The sequence below is a fragment of the Schistocerca piceifrons genome, chromosome 7 (assembly GCF_021461385.2).
Source record: "Schistocerca piceifrons isolate TAMUIC-IGC-003096 chromosome 7, iqSchPice1.1, whole genome shotgun sequence".
NCBI lineage: Eukaryota > Metazoa > Arthropoda > Insecta > Orthoptera > Acrididae > Schistocerca > Schistocerca piceifrons.
Window position 1 is genome coordinate 550,775,199 of NC_060144.1, and position 22,456 is coordinate 550,797,654.

Below are 22,456 nucleotides of genomic sequence, written 5' to 3' on the forward strand. Positions count from 1 at the left end.
AGTGCTCAGAGCCATTTGAACCATTTTTTTGTAACACTATTGCATTTCAAGTGAAGAGTGTGTGTATGTGTGTGTCCCTGTGTGTGAGGATTTGTGGAACGCAGAACTCCTCCAAAAGCACAACCGTAATGCCTGCTGTCTCGGCCAAAGGGAGGCTGAGATGTTTCCGGTTAATGTGTTACGCCAGTGGCGACGTCCGGCTCAAAGGCTCCAGCGAGCGGCAACTGGAAGGGGGCCCACGCGGATCGCCTCGCTGCGTCGCGTCGCGGCGCGGCGTGGCGTGTTGCCGGCGGTAACTGTGACGACCTTTCTCTCGTTAATTGGATTCTCACCTCCTGCAAACGGGGGGCCCATTAATCACAATGAACCAATTTGTAACGGGGCCGGCGGCCGCCCATTGTGGCCTGGACGCGGCTCACGCATCGATCAGCCGCGGCGCGCCCATTGTCCGCCCATGGCACGCCGCACCGCACCCCACTGCGCCGACCTGTCCTCGGAGGCTAATGCCGGCTGTGTCTTCTGTTGCAGGGCAAGAAGTGTCCCTCCATGCACCGCGACGTGCACTACAGGGGTAAGTACCGCACATCCACTCACACGTGTGTAGCTATGCCCCGGGCGACACAGTGACAAACAAAGTAACGTGCATGCAGCTCAACGACACTGTGTATGTACAGATTCGAAGAACGACATGTATTAAATACAAGTTTTTTGCAGCGCTAGGTATTCATTTTACTCGAGGTGGCAGAAAGTACGCAAGAAGCTGTTGTCGGCGTTTTGCCATTACGAAGTGTATCTGTGATGGTGGTATAATATTGTTATTTACGTATATGTTTCGTGGGCCCGTACCACCAAGGCACAGCGCGTCCCCAGGTTGCGGATAGGGGATGCGGCCTTCAGGTAAGAAGGGTAGCTGCGAATACAAAAAAATAAACAGTCGCGGACAGCCGGTGGGGAGCAGGCGATAGCGTGATGAAACACCCTGTTTCTTCTTCTCTCACTATAAAATCTATTCGTCAAGAATCAGCAACATTAATGGGCATCGGTCCCTTTGAAGTAAAATATTCCGGAGGTAAACTAGGTTCCCATTCGATTCTGCGGGTGGAACCTACTTCGAAGAGATTCAGGCCGAAAGGAATTTTCAGGTTGGGAACATGGAACGTTAAAAGTTTTAACAGGCCAGGAACGTCCCAGACATTATTAGATGAATTAGATAGATACAATGTAGACATTACAGTTATTCAAGAAACTCGGTGGCAGGGGGAGGGTAGCATAAAGAGGGGTAACTATACATTTTTCTATGGAGGTGCGGAAGCTCAAAATTTCGGAACAGGATTTGCAGTATAGAGAAAAGTGCTTCGTGCAATCAGAGATACAAGGTTCATTAGTGACTGACTATCAATTATAGTGCTCTCCGGCAGGTGGGAAAGACTAGTAGTAATTAATGTACACGCACCAACTGAGGACATTGAAGAGGTAGTTAAGGACGGCTTTTATGAAGAACTAGATCAACTGTGGGATGAGTTCTCCTCATACGATACAAAATTAATCACAGGTGATTTTAATGCGAAGATAGGGAAGGAGGAAGCATTCCGGGTTACAATTGGGAAAGAAAGTTTACATAACATTTCGAATGATAATGGCACAAGGGTGGTTAATTTTGTTGTTTCAAAAGACATGATTGTTGAGAGCACATATTTCAAAAGGAAGGACATTCATAAAGCAGCTTGGGTCTCTCCGGATGGACACATCCGAAACCAAATTGATCATGTTCTTGTAGATCGGAGATGGCACACTAGTATAGAAAATGTTAGGGCTTTCAGGGGAGCAGACAGCGATTCTGATCATTTTCTTGTAGTTGCCAAAGTTCACCAACGGCTATCTACAGCAACATCAAGGTGTCACAATGCAGATTTTGTTAGGTTCAACACCGACAAGCTAAATGATGAAAACTTTAGAAGTAGGTACATGATAGAAGTTTAAATAGATTTGATGCTCTCAGGACACACGAAGATCAAGAAGAGGATGTAAATAAACAGTGGATCACTGTGAGAAATAATATCAAAGAGGCAGTGAATGTCACAATAGGTACATTAAGAAGAACTGGAGGAAACCGTGGTTTGATGAGGAATGCAAGAAATTGGTAAAGGAAAGGAGAAAAGCGCGATTAGATGGGGATAGAACGGGAGACAGAAAACGAGAGGAGGTCTCGAACATGAGAAGGTAAGTTCGTCGTAGGCTACGGGCAAAGAAGAGGGATTATTTGAACAATCAAATTAAAAAAAATGGAAACAAACAGTAAAATAAAATACATTAGGGGACTTTACCTAGACATAAATTGGTATAGGAAGGGGTTCAAGGCTAGAGCAAATGTACTTCGAGGGGATGCCGGGGGAATACTGACAGACACCTGTGCTATATTAAGTAAATGGGGGGCGTATGTTGACCATCTATTAAATGTACACCAGGAAGCAGGAAATGAGCAGGCGTACGAAATACATACAGCAGAGATGCAATCAACAAATTGAAAAACCGTAAAACACCAGCATCAGATTGCATAACTGCAGAACTAGTACAAATGGGGGACAGAAATTGGTGGAAGTAGTTCACAAAGTGATAACTAAAGTATGGAACTCAGAGATGATACCTGAAGAGTGGCAGGAGTTGATTCTGATCCGAATTCTTAAAAAGGGCGACAAAACGGATTGTAGTAATTATAGAGGGATTTCGCTATTACTATTATCTTCCAAAATTTTCTGGAATATTCTGCTAAGCAGGCTTACACCACATGCAGATGAAATTGTGGGGGATTACCAAGCTGGCTTTGGGAGGGACAGATCAACTATAGACCAAATATTCACCCTGCGTCAAATTTTGGAAAAGGAATGGGAATACAATAAACCAGTTCATAATCTTTTCATCGATTTTACAAAAGCATATGATTCAGTATTGCAATCTAAATTGTACAGAATTCTTTTGGAACTTGGAATACCAAAGAAGTATGTTAGACTTATAGAAGCGAGTTTGAAAAACACAAAAGGTAGAGTACGCGCGGGGAAATTCGAGTCAGAAGAATTTGTAATAACAAACGGACTTAGCAGGGAGATGACCTGTCTCCGCTACTTTTTAATTTAGTCCTAGAATATATTGTACGAATGACAGGAGATAATTCAGAGAATTAAACGGAAATATTAAGATATTAGGGTATGCAGATGTGATAGGAAAGAATCTGTAACAGCAAATGCAAATGCGTTAATCAAGGCTAGTGAAGATGTAGGTCTAAGGATAAGTGAAGAGATGAAGAAATGAGATTGAATCCGAACTGAAGAAGAGATTACGGGCGGGAAATGCGTGCTTCTTCTCACTGAATAGAATACTTTCATCACGAATACTGCCTAGGAATTTAAAGATTGGAATATACAAAACTATTATTCTACCAGTTATGCTGTATGGGTGTGAGACTTGGTCTCTCATTGTGCAAAATGAAAAGCCGTTTCGGGTATTTGAAAACAAAATTTTGAGGAAAATGTTCGGAGCAAAAAGGGATGACATTAGCGGAGAGTGGCGAAAACTGCGTAACTAAGAGGTTTACGAACTCTATTCAAGCCCTGACATAATCAGTATTATTAAATCACGTAGGCCGCGATGGCCGAGTCACGTAACTTGAATGGATGAGGGCAGGGCAGCGCGCAGGGTACTGGTAGGGCACTTAGAGGGAAAACGTCCTGTGGAGAGACCGAGGCGTAGATGGGAGGACAATGTGAAGGCTGATTTGAGGAGCCTAGGTACTGAAGCGGAATGGAAGGAAATAGCCCAAGACAGGGACAGATGGCGAAAATACGTTGCTGCGGTAATGGACTCTCGAGTTCGGTATGACCAGTAAGAAAGAAAGAAAGAAAGAAAGAAAGACGTATATGTTAGTCCATGTCTACATATGGCATCTACGTACGGCATCTTATGCTTACGTCTTAGCCGGTATAACGTGGTCCATATGGCATCTTGGAGCATAAATGTTGATTGTCTTTTTGTTACGATCACGTTATATATATGGTTATTTTTTATTGGCGTGATTTTGTAAAGTTTGTTTTCAGATGTTTTGACAGCCTGGGTTCCATAGAGTGGGAATATCTCCAGAGCGAGATTTACGTTTGCGCTTCTTGTCAGTACTAAGCTGGAATTGTCAAGTGATATCGAGACAAAGCTGTTCGTTTGACGCCAGTTCACATTGGCCACCACTTCACGTCACTTCGAAACAGTCAAAACATTCCGCAATACATTTCAGATGGCGGCATTCACACAGGTCGTCAACGGACCGTCAGGTCGCGTCACGGTACATCAACGTTTGTCGGTAAGAAAGTTACGACGGTGTCGTCGTCTGTTACCATCGTACATTCACCTATTTTCGCCATGCTCAATCGTCTTGTAGTAATTTAATTTACGGGTTTACGAATTCTTAATCTTTATTTTATTGTTAGGCTTCGTTTTCGTGGCAAATTGTTAAGATTCCATGACGACTTGTAAATTTTTCCCATTGAGTGTTCTTACACAAGCGAGCTCAGGTATCTGAAAGCGAAAATTTTTTTAGGTTTTACTATAAGGGAACAGAGCTTATGCCCACAGTGCATTTAAATTACAACATAAGTTTATGAAGCAGTTTCCATAAGATAACATTTTAAGTGAAGACGTCAGAAAGAGATACCGTTGGTAACGACATTAATGCTTACGTAACAAAAAAGAAAACGTTATGGACAAAATAAACAGGTCCTGTTTATACCATTATAACTACTGTTTAATCTGTTTGTACTAATATATCTTCCTTAGCAAATAACTGTCGATTTTTGAAATGTTGTTTCACCTTCCGGCGTTTTACCAAACAGTACTGATTAGGAACACGCGTTACGAAGTTTGCTTTGGCCATTAATAATTTTTGTCGTGGTTACTCCCTCAATTCTAATACTATACTCGGACTTGTTGTACCGCTGATAGTGATTCATAACCTGTCACCGTTCGGTAGTGGGATAAGTAAAAATGAAATGTCGTGGGACGAGGGCCTCCCGTCGGGTAGACCGCTCGTCTGGTGCAAGTCTTTCGATTTGACGCCACGTCGGCGACTTGCGCGTCGATGGGGATGAAATGATGATGATCAGAACAACCCAACACTCAGTCCCTGAGCGGAGAAAATCTCCGACCCAGCCGGGAATCGAACCCGGGCCCTTAGGATTGACAGTCTGTCGCGTTGACCACTCAGCTACCGGAGACGGACAGTGGTATAAGCGAAGTGACGTGACGTGACGTGGCGGACAATTTACGTACTCGCTGACGTGACGGTGCTGTGACGTGATGACCGTTCATTTTGCTCTTCAAAGCCAAGAGGCTATTTTATTCCACGTATCATATGCAAGTTGTTATGGTGTTTACAAAACGCCTACACGAAATCCAAAGCACTTACAATGGGAATTTCTCTGTACTAGCGATATAATGATATGCAAAATTTGAAGGAAGCATTACGGACAAACCCACGAAGCCGCGAGGGCATGTGACTATGACGTAAATGTATGTTGACAAAACACGATCAATTCTGAGCATCTGAATGTTCCATGGAGGTAAAAAAAAAGAAGGGAGTCGGCACTACAGACTTACTCTGTAGGTTGTTTTGAAGCCAGAGTGGACGGGGCCAGCCGCTGTTTAAGGTAGCCCAAAACGTTAGCACACTACTGTTTACGATTGTTTCTATTTCATTATTTCTGACGTCTGCGCGCATCAACTGTTTGAAACAAGAAAAACATAGAGCTTACATGAATAACATAGTTTCAGGAAGGCAGTTTGGAGCTTTCTTCTGTTCATGAATGCGTATTTGCTCTAGTAATACGACACATTAGTCCTTGTTAACGTAATTTGTTTTTGGCCGCTATATTTCGGATAACCAGAAAGAAAAGGAAGCAAAGTTAAAGGCATGCTTTTGTCATCCATTTAATTCCACATTCACTGTATTCGTATCGATAACAAATGAACCTGGAACTAAGAAATAAATTTGTGTTTGTTTGCTGGTCATGGTACTTCTTCGTTACATTTTCAGTTTTCAGTTTGTATGCATAACATTTTTAGTGTTCACGTTTGCAAAAAGCCCATAAATGTGTGCCATGAGGAAAGAAGCAAAGCATGCTCTCATATACTGTGCATGTCAAAAAAGTGAACGATCATTGAAATGTCAAAGAAACAGAACTGCATAGAGGTGTGCCTCCATGTAGAATAGAGTTCGTGTTTTATTTTAGATTATCAGTGCATTAGTATCACTGTAGTTTACCCATCTTCTCACTCTGAGCTCTTACCTACGATGCGTCTTCAGTGTGTGGCCAATAATAGCAACATACAGGGTAAAAATGGATATGATTTTTTAAACATCATCCAGCATTGTGGAATGCCAATAGTGCCATTAAGGGAATGGTCTCAAACGCCTAAGACCCCTTAAAATGGATATTTTGCCTTAACTGTATGTGAGTAGCATTTAGTAACGATAGCTTAACCTGTGTAAGAAGTAGGCCTACTTTTCCAAACATAGCATGTGTACTTTCTTTCCTGAAATATTTTTCGCCAGTAACTCTGCCAGTTTTTCAGGAATAACCAAACACATCAGAACTGGAATGTACATCTACTTTGATAATCTGCTTAGCTCTACTTTTGAAATTAATTTTGAGGTTTTCAAAGCATGTGAGTGTATCGATCGCCCGTGATCTAAGGCCAGATTGAAAAAGGGTCATGATGATCTCTCCATCGGCAAATTATTTCGGAATAGTTCTTCATTCGCATCTCTTGGACGGAACTGCCAAGGGGTAGGTGATCAGGAAAAAAAGCATGAATAACCAACGATACGGTAGCGTTCTACGTTGCATGGAACGTCAGAAGCTTGAACATGGTGAGGAAGCTAGAAAACCTGAATAGGGAACTGTAAAGGCACAATCCAGATACAGCAGTGATCAGTGAGATCAAATGGAAAGAAGACTAGGATTTCTGGTCAGATGAGTGTAGGGTAATTTCAACAGCAGCGGAAAATGGTATGACGGGAGTAGGATTCGTTATGAGTAGGAAGGTAGGGCAGAGAGTGTGTCACTGTGAACAGTTCAGTGATACGGTTATTCTTATCAGGATCGACAGCAAACCAACACTGATATTGATAGTTCAGGTATAGATGCCGACATCGAGAGATATTGAGAATATTGAATGGGCAAACAGTACGTAAAGGGAGATGAAAATGTAATAGTCATGGGGGATGGGAATGCAGTTACAGGGGAAGCAGTAAAAGAAAAAGTTACAAGAGAATATGGGCTTGGGACAAGAAATGAGAAAGGAGAAAGACTTCTTGACTTCTCTAATAAATTTCAGCCAGAAATAGCGAATACTGTCTTCAAGCATCACAAGAGGAAGAGATTTACTTTTAAAAGGCCAGGTGATACTGGATGATTTCAGTTAGATTACGTCATGGTCACACAGAGATTTCGAAATCAGATACTGGATTGTAAGGCGTACCCAGGAGCAAATGTAGACCGGATCACAGTGACGTAGTAACGAAGAGTAGGCCAAAGTTCAAGAGTTAGTCAGGAAGGATCAACACGCAAAGAAGTGGAATACAGAATTACTAAGGAATGGCGAGGTACGCTTGAAGTTCTCTAAGGCTGTACATACAGCAATAAAGAATTTCCCAGTAGACAATACCGTTGAAGAGGATTGGGCATCACTAAAAAGGCCGTTACGGAAGTTGGAAAGAGGAACAAAGATAAAAAGAAGGTAGTGGCGAAGAAGCCCTGGGTAACAGAAGAAGTCGTCAGTTGATCGATGAAAGAAGAAGGTACAAAATCGATCAGGAAAATTCAGGAATATAGAAACACAAGTAGCTGAGGTTTGAAATAAATAGAAATACAGGGAAGCTAAGACGAAATCGCTGCATGAAAAACGTGAAGAAATCGAAAAAGAAATGACTTTTGAAAGGACAGACTCAGCATATAGCAAAGTCAAAACAACCTTCGGTGACATTAACAGCAACGGTGGTAACATGAAGAGTACGAAGAGAATTACACTGTTAAATGCAGAGGAGAGAGCGGATAGGTGGAAAGAGTACATTGAAGGCCTGTATGAGGGGTGAGAATTTATTTGATGTGATAGAAGGAATGGGAGTATAGATGAGATAGGTGTTCCGGTATTAGAATCAAGATTTAAGAAAGCCTTGGGCGACTTTAATCAAATGAGGCAGAAGAGATAGGTAACACTCTATCACAATTTCTAAAAAATCATTGGAGGAAGTGGCAACGAAACGACTATTCGCGTTGGTGTGTAGAATGTATGAGTCTGGCGACGTACCATCTGACTTTTGGAAAAATATCATCCACACAACTCCGAAAACTGCAAGAGCCGAAAAGTGCGTGAACTATCGTACAATCAGCTTAACAGCTCATGCATCGAAGTTCCTTCAATAATAATATACATAAGAATGGAAAAGGAAATTGAGAATGCGCTAGGTGACGATCAGTTAGGCTTTAGGAAAGATAAAGGCACGAGAGAGGCAGTACGGTTGATAATGGATGCAAGAGTAGAGAGAAATCAAGACACGTTCATAGGATTTGCCGACCTGGAAAAAGCGTTCGATTATGACGGTATAAGATGCTCGAAATTCTGAGAAAAATAGGGATAAGCTATAGGGAGAGACGGGTAATACACAAAATGTACAAGAGCCAATAGGGAATAATAGGAGCGGACGACCAAGAACAGAGCGCTCGAATTAAAAATGGTGTAAGACAGGATTGTAGACTTTCGCCCCTACTGTTCAATCTGAACATCGAAGATCTAATGATGAAAATAAAAGAAAGGTTCGGGAGTGGAGTTAAAATTCTAGTTGAAAATATCAGTGATACGATTCGTCCGGCCGCTGTGGCCGAGCGGTTCTAGGGGCTTCACTCCGGATCCACGCGGCCGCTACGGTCGCAGGTTCGAATCCAGCCGCGGGCGTGGATGTGTTTGTGATGTCCTTAGGTTAGTTAGGTTTAAGTGGTTCTAAGTCTAGGGGACTGATGACCTCAGATGTTAAGTCCCATAGTGCGTAGAGCCATTTGCACCATTGTTCCATCAATTCACTGACGACGTTGCTATCCTGAGTGAAAGTGAAGAAGATTTACGTGATCTTCTGAATGGAATGAAGAGTCTAATGAGTACAGAATATGGATTGAGAGTAAATGGAATAAAGACGAAAATAATGAGAAGAAGCAGAAATGAGAACAGCGGGAAACTTAACGCCAAGTAAATGAAGTTAAGGAAAGGAGCAAGGAGGACATCAAAAGCAGACTAGCAATGCCAGAAACGGCATTCCTGTCCAAGAGAAGACTACCAGTCTCAACCATAGGCCTTAATTTGAGGAAGAAATTTCTGAGCATCTACGTTTGGAGCACAGCATTGTATATTAGTGTAACATGGACTGTGGAAAACAGGAAGAGAAGAGAATAGAGTAATTTGGGGTGTGGTGCTATAGACTAATGTTTTTAATTAGGTGGACTGATAAGATGAGGAATGCGGAAGTTCTGCGCAGAATCGGAGAGGAAAAGAATATGTGGGAAGAGCTGACAAGGAGAAGGGACAGGATGGTAGGACATCTGTTTAGACATCAGAGAATGACTTCCATAATGCAAGAGGTAGCTGTAGAAGGCCAAAACTGTAGAGAAAGAGATGAGAATACACCTAGCAAATAACAGAGGATGTAGGTTGCAAGTGCTACTCTGAGGCGGCCGGAGTGGCTGTGCGGTTGTGGGCGCTACAATCTGGAGCCGAGCGACCTATACGGTCGCCGGTTCGAATCTTGCTTCGGGCATGGATGTGTGTGATGTCCTTAGGTTAGTTAGGTTTAAGTAGTTCTAAGTTCTAGGCGACTGATGACCTCAGAAGTTAAGTCGCATAATGCTCAGAGCCATTTGAACCATTTTTTTGCCACTCTGAGATGAAGGGGTTGGCACAGGAGAGGACTTTGTTGCGGACCCCGTCAAACGAGTTAGAAGAATAATGACTCAAAAAAAAAACAACCTGTACCATGCTTTGTGATATATCAATAGTTAGTTACTTAGTTTCATGTATCACGGCACGATGAATCGTAATGATATGGAACGAATCATTACATAATGACGTGAATTTTTTTAGTAAATATGCCTACATGCTGATGATTTGTTAGTTCCTACATTTTTACTTAAAGATAGACAAATGTAAGTCAGTAATTGCTATACATTACCATGTACACATTACAGTGATAGATAACCTTCCGCAGAACAGCAGGAGTTATCGAAGATAAACGTTTTCAGTTCAGTTTCAAATTTTACTTTGCTGTGTGTCAGGCATTTCATGTCATTGGGTAAGGGGTCAAAGCTTTTTGTTGTAGCATTGTGAACCCCCTTGGAGCTACAGACAACCTTAATTTGGCGTAAAGAGTGTTATTTTTTCCTTCTGGTACTACATTTATATACGTTATTGTTCATGTTGAAGTGCAGTGGATTAATGACAACAAACTTAATGAGGGAATAACTATACTGTGAAAGGGATAGATTGCTACTTACACGCCGAGCACAAGTCAGGCACGACGAAAAGAATATTCACATAAATTTTCATTCAGAACATTTTTCAGAAGGGATACACAGCACACATACACTTTCTATTCTATGCCAAATTAGAAGTGACAACAGCCTGACAACGGAAATCGCAGCTTCAGCCTTCGGTAAGCTTAATGACCGAGTATGGAAATCACATGATCTCAAACTACAAACAAAAATTGCAGTCTACAAAGCAGTAGTATTATCCACCTTACTCTACGCCTCGGAAACCTGGTGCTGTTACAAAGCTGACATTAAGAAGCTAGATAAATTTCATCTTCGATGTCTGAAATCAATTCTGCGCATCAAATGGGAAGACCGTGTCCCAAACACGGAGATTTTGCGCCGCGTGAAACTGGCTGGTATTGAAGCTTTAATAATGAAACGTCAACTGAGATGGAGTGGTCACATAGTACGCATGGATGACAGTAGGCTACCTAAAGCGGTGTTCTACTCGCAGCTCTCGTGCGGGAAGAGGAAGAAAGGTGGTCAACACCTGCGATATAAAGACACCATTAAACGCCACCTTGCAGCCTGTGGCATTCCAAGCAACCGTTGGGAGGAGCTAGCATTGCGCCGATCGGAGTGGCGATCAACTGTACATAAGAGCATCGAACAATTCGAGCAAAAGCGTCTAATGAACCTGGATGCTAAAAGAGAGCTCCGAAAATCTCAGCTCAAGCCTGTCTACACGTATACTTACAACTCCGCTGGTCAACTTCACTGTGCTTCATGCAACAGGATATTCAAAGCGAAATTCGGATTCGCGAGCCACATCCGAGCCTACCACAACAAGGACAGAGAAGACTGACGGAGTCGCTGTCGCGGGACACGGCGAGGAGGACATCATTCTAAGCTCAGCACCAGCTATGCTATAGGTTTACAAGGGAATTTCTGTTTCGCGGAAAGTCAGTGATTATGTTTAATTCTTCCGACTCAGTGTTTTGTGGGTTTTTCGTGTAGGTGCAAAAAGGAGAGAGTTGTCGTTAAATCTACGTTCGCCATGTTAAACAGAGTAAAACATTAGATTCACCTCATCTATACCTCCATGGTTCACCGCGGTGATATTTCTCACTATATCACTATGACGTGCCCATAATCAGTTTGTATCGTTAGATATGTCTCTTTACTTTTGTGGTCGTATCCTAAATAGTATTTGGTGCTTTGAATGAGGGGAATGTAGTTGTTTCATTTAAAAATGCCAGCTTGCATTGTACTAATCGATCCGATCATAATCTAAAGTTTAAAGGAATCATGTTTCATTCGTAAATGGAGCCGTCCAAGAAATATTTTCTGTTGCATACGTGAACTATGGTTGCTTTCGTGTGTTTATCATCGCCTTCCAAACCGCAAACGCTTCGGCATCTGAGCCACACTGTAACAACGGAAACGTCCTCGCGCAACACATATCTACGTTAAACTGCGCTGATTGTTGGTGCAGCGTCTCATGCCCTAAATTACTCGTGCAGATAATTATTCATCGTTCACATTTTCTCCTTCTTTAAAATTATTCTGGCTAGAACAGCCGGAGAGATCGGCCATGTGTGTGTCATTTTTATGGGTATGCTTGTGTAAAGGTGTGTATGTGTGTGTGTGCGTGTGTATGTGTGTGTGTGTGTGTGTGTCTGTGTGTGTGCGGTTTGCATCCTTTGTGAAGAAGGCTTTGAAATAAACCATTTGGAACACTCTTTTCGCCGTGCCTGCCTGCTGCTGAGTGTGTGAGTGGCAATCTATCCGTTTCACAATTTAGTTATTCCCTCATTAAGTTCCTTGTAAATAATCCGCATCATTTAAACAGGAAAAGTGATGAACATAATTACAGTACCAGAAGATAAAAGTGACATTCATTACTCCACATTAAGGTTGTCTGTAGCACAAACAGCTGTTCACAACGCTGCAACCAATAGTTTTGATCTCTTACCCAATGAAATAAAATGCCCGACAGACAGCGAAGTGAAATTCGAAACTAAAGTGAAAACGTTTCTCTTTGGCGACTACTATTCTATAGAAGACTATCTGGTATTGAGATTTGTAAATGTTGTTGGGTAGTAATTACTGACTTACATGTGTCTGTCTTTAATTAAAAAGACAAAAAGTTAGTAAATGATCAACCTTGAGGCATACTTACAACAAACTGATGCTTATGTAAAGGACTCGTTCCACATCATTCCGATTTATCGTGCAAATGATACATGGAAAATTAAAGAACGTAACTAATTAATTAATGGTACATCGCAAAGCATGGTAGGCCCTACAGACTTATATACTCTGAAAATCTCAAAATGAATTTCAAAAGTAAAATTGAAGCAGATGTTTAAAGTAGATATAGATTACAATTGCGTTCTGTTTGGTTATTCCTGAAAAACTGACAGAGTTACTGACGACAAATATTGTGGGAAAAGAACCAAAGAGGTTACTGTTGCAAAGGTAGGCCTACATCTTAGACAGTTAGGTTACCATCACTAAAATTTTACTCACATGCATCTTAAAGAAAAATATCGACTTTAGGGAGTCTTAAACGTTTGAGGCCATTCCATTAATCACATTTGTAGCATTCCACCATCCTGGAAGATGTTTAAAAATTACATCTTTTTTTTTTACCCTGTAAATTGCTATTAGTGGCCATGCACTGAATGTCGCATCATAGGTAGGATTTCAAAGTGAGAATATGGATAAACTACATTGAGATTAATGCGCTGATAATTTAAAAAACAAGAACTGTATTCTGCATGGACGTTTACTTCTATGCAGTTCTCTTTCTTTCAAGATACGACAGCATGCCTTGCTTCTTTCCTTATTGCACGCGATTATGGGCTAGCAAAGAGCATGAACATTAAAAATATTGTGCATACGAGTTGAAAGCTGAAAATGTAACGAGCAAGAATCACTGCCCATACTAGTAATGGTTGCGGAGTTACAGCTTATTCGTTATCGATACGATTATGGTGAAAGTGGAATTAAATGGATTAAAAAGTGGTTCAAATGGCTCTGAGCACTATGGGACTTAACTTCAGAGGTCATCAGCCCCCTAGAACTTAGAACTACTTAAACCTAACTAACATAAGGACATCACACACATCCACGCCAGAGGCAAGATTCAAACCTGCGACCGTAGTGGTCGCGCGGTTCCAGAATGTAGCGCCTAGAACCGCTCGGCCACCCCGGCCGGCGAATTAAATGGATTAAACATGCTTTTCACATCACTTCCTTCTGTCTCTGGTTATCCGAAATATAGCAGCTAAAAACAAAACGAGCCCATGTGAGTCGTATTGCAAGAGCAATACGCAAAATGTAAAAACGTTCAAAATAGTGAAAAGTGTTGAAATTTTTTGTGTTCATCGCGATGATTTACCCTTTTTTAACCCTTTTTTTTACAATGTCAATAAAATTTTCAAAGCTTGGCTTATGCTCAAAATCTGTTTGTCGTTGAGTATGTCTTCTGGGAACTTTCTGTGCGAATGTAAATTTCTATTTGTTCCTAAATGTTCATTGTATGTCCTTCAGGTGCTTTGCCTAGAATTTTTAGGGCATTTTCGATATTTACTGAAATTTAAAAGCAAGTAAAATATGGTTGCTCTACGCAGTTTAGTGTGTGTTCTTTAAATGTGATTCCGAAATTCATGGCTGTTTGTCCGATGAGAAATTTATTGCAATCGTCACAAAAACGGTTACTGACGTTTGGATTTGATACAGTCCAGATATTATTTTTGTATTTGTGTTTTGACGTTTAAGTTGTTGTCCGAGCGAAAAGCTAATTTTATTTTATTTTTTCTTAAACAATATGTTCATATTACCCTTATTTGCCCTATGTAAGCTTTTGTAAAGTACCTAAGTTTTTCTTCTCTCTTTAATGTTATTTCTTTAAGTACGCCATCTGTTTTTGGTTATATACTGTTCCTATAATTTTAGCACGAATTTTGGGTTTAAGTCATCTCGTTGCCGTATGTGTTGTAGCGACATTTACGCTCAACGATGTCATATGGACCACGTCGTACGAGCTAAGACGTAGGCGTAAGTTGTCATATGTACACACAGACTAATTTAGACGTAAGGAACAATATTAACCTGTTACACCATCTTCGCAGGTACACTTGACAACGACAAAACTCCGAAACGAGTAAGTGGTGTAATTTGTGTCACCAAGAGAAAATAAATAAATAGTCCAGCAAAAAACTAGCATTTAGAATAAAATATGTCGTTCCTCTACCTCAGACAAACTACTGGCTGCCAGGAAAAGGGAATATATACAGGGTGTTTCAAAGTTTTTGTATCAAACATCTATAGTTGATGGACCATGTCATGAGGCACAAACTTTCTTCGATATACAATGTTTGCTGTGGCCTCTCAACGAAGCTGGGTGTCCTTTTTATTTGGTTATGCCCTTGAGACGTGATAGGTCGTAGTCATGCATATGCAGTGGGAGCTGCCTATAATGCAGTCATCTCCGTGTGACAGGGGCTGGGGCGAGTAAAATTAAAGTTCCTGATTCACTTTTAAAATTTCTTTCTCCTCTTACAGTTTTGTGAAATCCTGGTGTTCCATTGCTGGCTGATACTAAAGAACACCGAGGGTCACCAGGAAGTACCAGTGAACAAAAATGTTCAAATGTGTGCGAAATCTTATGGGACTTAACTGATATGGTCGTCAGTCCCTAAGCTTACACACTACTTAACCTAAATTATCCTAAGGACAAATACACTCGAACCTCCTCTGGGACTAGCCGCACAGTCCACGACTGCAGCGCCCTAGACCGCTCGGCTAGTCCCGCGCGGAGCCAGCGAACAACTAGAAGTTTAATGCAAAGACTTTGAAACATCGTACATATATACACACATAATGAGCCATTTAAGGAGACTTGGAAGTCATGGCCTATAGGGTTTACTATCAGAATGAAATTTAATACTTAGAACCTTTAATAGCTGTAGGAATGAAGCTTTAACCAAATAATTAGTGTATTGAGACGCCTTATGAGAAAAATTAAAAAAAAACTGGGACACATAGTCGAGGGAACGCTGATTTTTATCTTACATACTGAATTATGTGTAATTTTTATTTTAGGCGCATTGTACTGCCATACTATTCAAAATAAAAGGTCAGAACAAATTTTGTTCTTTCAATTGCTGACTTGTTGCAACAGTAAACCAGGAATATTTACCAATTTATTGTTTTACGTATTTTTTAAAAAAATATATTTTTCGAAGACAATTTTTCCCCTAGTAATTTAAGAACATATGATAGGCTCCAGCTTAAAATATTTACTACATTGTCGAATAATGTGGCACACTGTGGAGGCAGGCACTATATTATTATTCACGCAAGATATTGTTTTTGTAGCTTTAATTTTGGATGAGATAATGATACCTAAGTATGGAAAAACATTGACTAGGGGAAACTGAAACCAAAGATTTGCATGTCATCTTCTTCTCAATGGTAACATGACAGAACATTCCAGCCCCATAATATTGTTGATTATGAGTGTCCTTTTCATCTTTTTTAGTTTTCTACGTTTTCATTGTTACTCAGCCTTCTTCTTCATGCTTTCAACGGATTTTTCTTGCCTCGCCAACACGTTGCCAGACCACCTGTAGCAGCCCACGTTTCATGTTGTCCCCAGTTCTGAGGCCTAGTCTACTCATGGTTTCTAATCTGCTTATTGCTATATGATTGGAAATATTATGGCATTCTTTACACAAATAGGAAAAAGCTCACATGCCAACAGAAACAAAATTTGGCACTCGTTCTCAATTGTAACTACTGAAGTTTTAATTCGAGTTTTGTGTTTTGCCATGTAAACATTTTTCCAGGAGTTTTGAAAGTGAAAAATCTGTGTATATTGACTATAGTTCTACCATGTTAAATTAAATAACGTGACACTGTATACAAGGTTTTGTGTTTGACAGTAGTGTGACAGCCAGCCAATCAGGCGCCGCATCTCCTTTAGAACGGCACTTACATCAAAATGATGAGGTACTATACATGAAGTATATACTTTTAGAATCAAGAAGAATTATTGAATTTTATAAAATGTAAAATTCCATTTTTTGGGCCCTCGTGATATCCAGGGCCCCTTAAACTAGGCTCCCCTTTTATTTCGTGAATGGGTCACGGTATCAAAAACGGGGGTTTTGCAAACAATATGAAGGAAATGGTCCCATTGTCTTATCGTATGACAGTCATAACTCTTGTATAGGCCAAAACACTCAAGTAGCTATGCGTTCTTTAACGGAACGGTACAGATTTTAAAGGAATTCGGAAGATATTGAGAAGACTAGTATATTTATCTGACGGTCGTTGATGCTGGCGTAGAAACTGTTCTCTAATGTATCAGAGAAATAACTATAGTTTAAGAGCAACACGGCGGGAATGTGTAATTGGGATGTAAATTACGATAAGCAGGGCTCTGACGCCTGCACCCGTGTCTGTATGCGTGTAGTATGCCAAAACGTGTTTCCTCTTGGCCCTACTTTATTCAGAATAGATGTAAGGAAATCTGTCACTGTTGTAAATGCAACGATGTGTTAACCACTAACATATCAAAATACCGTAGGATAATTATTTCAAGTATTTGCGTACTCATGTTTAAATTTATAGCTTTTGTGAAAACAAGTAGGCTTGACAGAATAAATTCTGGTAGCAACGGGAACAACCAAATGAAAACAATCGACCCAGTCGGTTGTTGGAAGACAATCGACTGACTTTGTTGTAATATTTTAGGTCGGTTGAGTTATTCACTCATTCTTTTCAGCGTAACCGGCCAGTGGGAGCAACTGAACGACAACGGTTATACTTCTCATTTATTCTTTTGATTGACATGAGTCTGTGGGAACATTCAAAGAACACTGTCTCCACACTCCGACGCATTGCATTAATGGAAACATTCGATAGTTTTGCCGTTGTTAAATCATTACTATTAACTGCTCTTTGTTATCGCCTATCATCACTGTTACTGCTGTTCCTACATCTAGTTTTTTTGAGTCTCATTAAGAGGCATGTAGTTCAGTTTTTAATCCATGTTTATGAATAAACGTTTTCTTAAAAAAATGGCTCTGAGCACTATGGCGCTTAACATCCGAGGTCATCAGTCCCCTGGAATTTAGAACTACTTAAACCTAACTAACCTAAGGACATTACACACATCCATGCCCGAGGCTGGTTTCGAACCTGCGACCGTAGCGGTCGCTCGGTTCCAGACTGAAGCGCCTAGAACCGCTCGGCCACAACGACCGGCAAAAGTTTTCTTAATATTGGACTTTATGTCTGAACGGAGGTGGTGCTACAGTGAAGAAAACCACAGGACTGGTAAAAACAGATCCTCAACATTGATTCCGTGTGGTATACTGTAACTGCAAGAATGATTTGTATTATGGAACTATAGCCTATTAATTTAAGGAATTCAAAGAAAAGAAATGAACGAGGACAAATGCTTCCGACTAGTGACCGTATATGCTGAAAAAGCAAGTGATTAATGTAACAAAATTTTGAGGGTTTTAACTTATATGCTTTGTCACAAACTGCTTAATGGCTCATGTCTCGGGTTCTTCGGCCGACGTTCATCTGATGACTTTACTGACGTTTCGCCAACACGAGTGGCTGGCATTGTCAAAGCTTCACCCTCCATGGCCTGTGGTGAACTGGAGCCGAGCTAGCGGCCGCAGATAATATGTACCTGGCACGCCAATGCCCGAGGGCTTCCCCGCGCTCATTTACGGTGCGGTTCTCCTCTTGCTACCTGCGACGGTCGTTCGCTGCAGTACGGGAAGCCAGGATCCGTTTACCTTAAGGCTTTCCTCTTTCTTGTTGAAGCTGTTCGCGTGTTTTTGTATTTCTACAGCTTCTCTACAGCCAGAACTTACGTGACGGCGAATTTTATTACGTGGTCGGTCTCATTCAGTGCGTGATGTGCCACGGTCGATTTCTCCACCTGCCCCAGCCTGCAATGTCGCTTATGTTCTTTGATCCTGGTGTTGATTGATCTTCCAGTCATTCCGACATAAACTGCCGTTTCTAGATGCGCTGGTCACAAGGGATGGCGAAAACCTCGGACACAGCGTGTATCGAAAACCGACACACACGGACCGATACCTGTATAAACTATCAAACCACCACCCGAGTCAGAAAAGAGGCATGTTTAATACGCTCGTAACGCGAGCAGGACGAATATGTGAGCCAAAGCACCTCAGACGCAAAATGCAACACCTGGAAAGGGTTCTGAGGAGCTATGGGTACTCCACAAATTATATTAGAAGTGTAACACAGCGCTGGGCGGTCTGGACGAGCGGTTCTAGGCGCTTCAGTATGGAACCGAGCGACCGCTACGGTCGCAGGTTCGAATCCTGCCTCGGGCATGGATGTGTGTGATGTCCTTAGGTTGGGTAGGTTTAAGTAGTTGTAAGTTATAGGGGGCTGATGACCTCAGATGTTAAGTCCTAAAGTGCCCAGAACCATTTAACCATTTTGTAACAGAAACAAACACTCGGCGAAGTAAGGAATCAGAAAAAGAAACGTCGGGTTCGGCCTTTCTGCCATACATTCCCGGAGATATGGACAGAATTGGCTGTACATTGCGCAAACACGGCGTAATTACGATTTTCGAACCTACAAGGAAGATCAAAGAGTGTATTAGATCGGAAAAGGAGAAAAGTGAGCCACTCGAAATGTCAGGAATATACTGTATATCATGCACATGCCAACAGGCAGTTTGTCAACAAGTGGCCACGAAAGCCTTAACAATTTTATGTGCTTTGTGTTCATGTCACCTCAACATTTACCGAAATAGAAATATCGCTGATTGGTATAAACAAGTGAGAAGAGAGAAACATGGATTCAACAAATATAAATAAAAAGGTGATTATTCCTTTACTTAAAAATAAATTTATAATGTAGCACCAGTTGTTAACTTACTAGCCCTTTCCTCACATCTTTTCCCACATTTTCATTCGACACATATATTGAACATACCTCTCTTCCCCCTCACTGCGTCCACTTGTTCCCTGTAAGTGTGTCCACCTCATCTTTCCACCTCTATCTGTATCCTCCTCCCCACTCTTTGTCTCTCTTTATCTACTCCTCCCCTTCTCTATCTCCTATTTCCTCCAACCCTCTCTCCGATCATGTCTTCCTTCCCTCCCTGTGACCACAACCTCCTCTCCCTCTCTGTTTCCTCTTCCTCCTCGCCTTCTTCCTTTGCTGTTCACTAACCTTCTGCACCTTCCACCTGCTTCACGCTTCTAAACCTCCCCCCTCCCCCCTCTCTCTGTCCATTTTCTCCATCCCCTTGATCATCAGTCTCAACCTGTCCACAGCCACACTCATTGACATGTGTAGCCATGGCAATACATTTCAATAAAGCAGGCTGATACTACTCGAACATCACACCTGTCATGCTGGGCAGGCTACACATCAGTGCCTTGAAAATCCTGGAAAACTGTTTCTCTTAAGGTGGAGGCTACACTGAAAGCAGGTCAATTTGGCAGACCAATACTTTTCCCCTATCACGCATGGAAATTTACACATTGGGGGCTGGAAAACACAGTTTCTCCTGCATATCCACTCCTACTGAAGCTAGGAGGTTATAAACCCCACAGAGATGACGCTCATAAAGCCCACTGTTTCTTAGGCATATTTAGTTTCAATTCATCCAGGGGTTTGGGAAAAGATCCCGAACATACACAAGGATATACACTCTGGCCTATACCTACAAGAGATTAAAAGCAACCAAAAATCTATATTTAACCCTAAAAACGAAAAAAATTGTATTTAAGTAAATAAATATATATATTTGGAAAATGCATGTTAAATGTGGCAGTAAGGCGATGTGCGAGCAGCGAGTGTGGATCATAAGAGTACCTTCATAATTGTACGAGACTGTAAACACGGCGTGATATGTCCTGTGGGAAGGTAACAGCAAACGCGGAAGAATACGTAGTGCGATTTTTACAGAAGTGTCAAACATAGAAGCCATTGCTTCGAGATGTACATCTCGTGTAGCTGCTAATACAGAATGCACACTGGCTGGTAGTCATTAAACAAGTATACTTCTTAAAAAATCATCGGCTACTTGCGTACCGGCAAGAGCACGCGTATCTCGAAGCAAACTAGATGGTTTTTTGTCTCAACATAGAATGAACAGAGTATAGTAACCTTCCATAGGCAGGTGCCTAAATACTTGTTTCTAGCTTCGAGCGACCGATGGCAGTTTCCTAGATAAAACCTGTGCCGTTTGATGGGAGGGGAGAGGGGGTAGGGAGAATCAACAGGAGCCTCCGTACCCGAAAGATGGCGTGTCTGTAAGGGCAAGTGCCATACATCTCTGCAGAAATTACGGATACGTATCGGAGTAATTTATCTTTCGTTTGTCTTTTCATCGTTTTTATGTCTATATTAAAAATATATATATTATGTGTCCATATGGTAGTTTCAATAATGTGGTGCGAAATAAATAATTATATTTAATAGCATACACAACTCGTAGGTCCGTCGTGATAATGAGTACATACCAATCAGTCCAACCACTATTTCAATATCTCCGCATCAATGTAAATAAGTTTTTAACAGCAAACTCATCATGGAACGACATCGGCATAGAATTATTAAAATGCCACTTTTATGTCGAAAAACTGTATAGTTATAGTTTTTGCAATTGGAGTAAGAATTTATTGCCGCAAATAATAGCAACGAGACGATTGAATATCATTTCATTTTGGGATCGGTTAATAATGATGGTGCTGTGCTCACTTGAGATTCAATGTCCAAACCATTATAGCTTCCCAATGTAACAGACTTGAAAAACATATTAATGCAGAATTTGAAGAATCAGAGTCAAGCAATGTTTAAAAAAATGATATCCGAAGGAGATCTACGAGACAAAAAACCATCTAGTTTGCCTCGTGATACGCGTGCTGTTGCCGGTACGCAAGTAGCCGATGATTTTTTAAGAAGTATACTTCTTTAATGACTACCAGCCAGTGTGCATTCTGTATTAGCAGCTACACGAGATGTACATCTCGAAGCAGTGGCTTCAATGGCCGACAGTGACGTAGCGGTTGCGACGCCCAGCCTGTTCGTATACAGTACGAAAACTGTTTCGTGTCCCTATCTAGATGACAAACCTTCCCATCTGGAAAGAGAACTATCGGAACTAACGATCCAGAGTCAGAAACTACGAACTCGAACACGATGGACCAGCAGGTCACAGAAACATTCAGTCTGCTGGTATCATGATAAATCCAAACAGAATGCGAAGAAATGCACTCCACCATATTCATTTATTTCTGAACACAACACCGCTAACGCTCAGACGGAAAACTGTGCTACTCACTTCGCGCGGCAAGGACTGGGGAGGGTGAATCATCTCGACAGCTGTTCATAACGGGTCGCAACACACGACTTCGATATTTGGTCGACTCAGCAACAGATATTTCCGTATTGCCAACAACAGTACCACATTACAAAACCATTCAGAAGTGGCAACTCTACACTGCAAACGGCTCCGCAATACACACGTATGATGAACACCAACTGAACCTCGAAACAGGCCTTCTACGAAGATTTCAATGGCTATTTCTTCTTACAGATGTTCATCAGTGAATTATTGGTGCGATTTCTTGAGTCATTATAGTCTGTTGCTTGAAGTCTAAAAGTTACTAAATTGAAAATACTTTAATTGGTAATGCTGACAGTTTAGTGTTTTTGATTGAACCACAGCATAATCATCTAGACTGCCCAAAGACACACCCTAACATTCTTACGTAGAAACCTAACTGGGGTTTTCCTGAAGCTAATGTGCAACACACAATCACAACAACAGAACATCCAGTGCATGCACAAGGCAGCTGTTTATCATC

The 22,456-nt window shown here is 41.3% G+C and overlaps 1 protein-coding gene across 1 annotated transcript in view; it reads left to right on the forward strand.

The window, feature by feature from the left end:
• The window catches only part of LOC124805061 (carbonic anhydrase-related protein 10-like), a 392,918-nt gene that overhangs the window by 349,658 nt on the left and 20,804 nt on the right, over positions 1 to 22,456 (forward strand). The window contains exon 10 of the mRNA XM_047265485.1: positions 529 to 571. Within this exon, the coding sequence (XP_047121441.1) occupies positions 529 to 571 (43 nt within the window). The remainder of the gene's footprint in view (positions 1 to 528; positions 572 to 22,456) is intronic.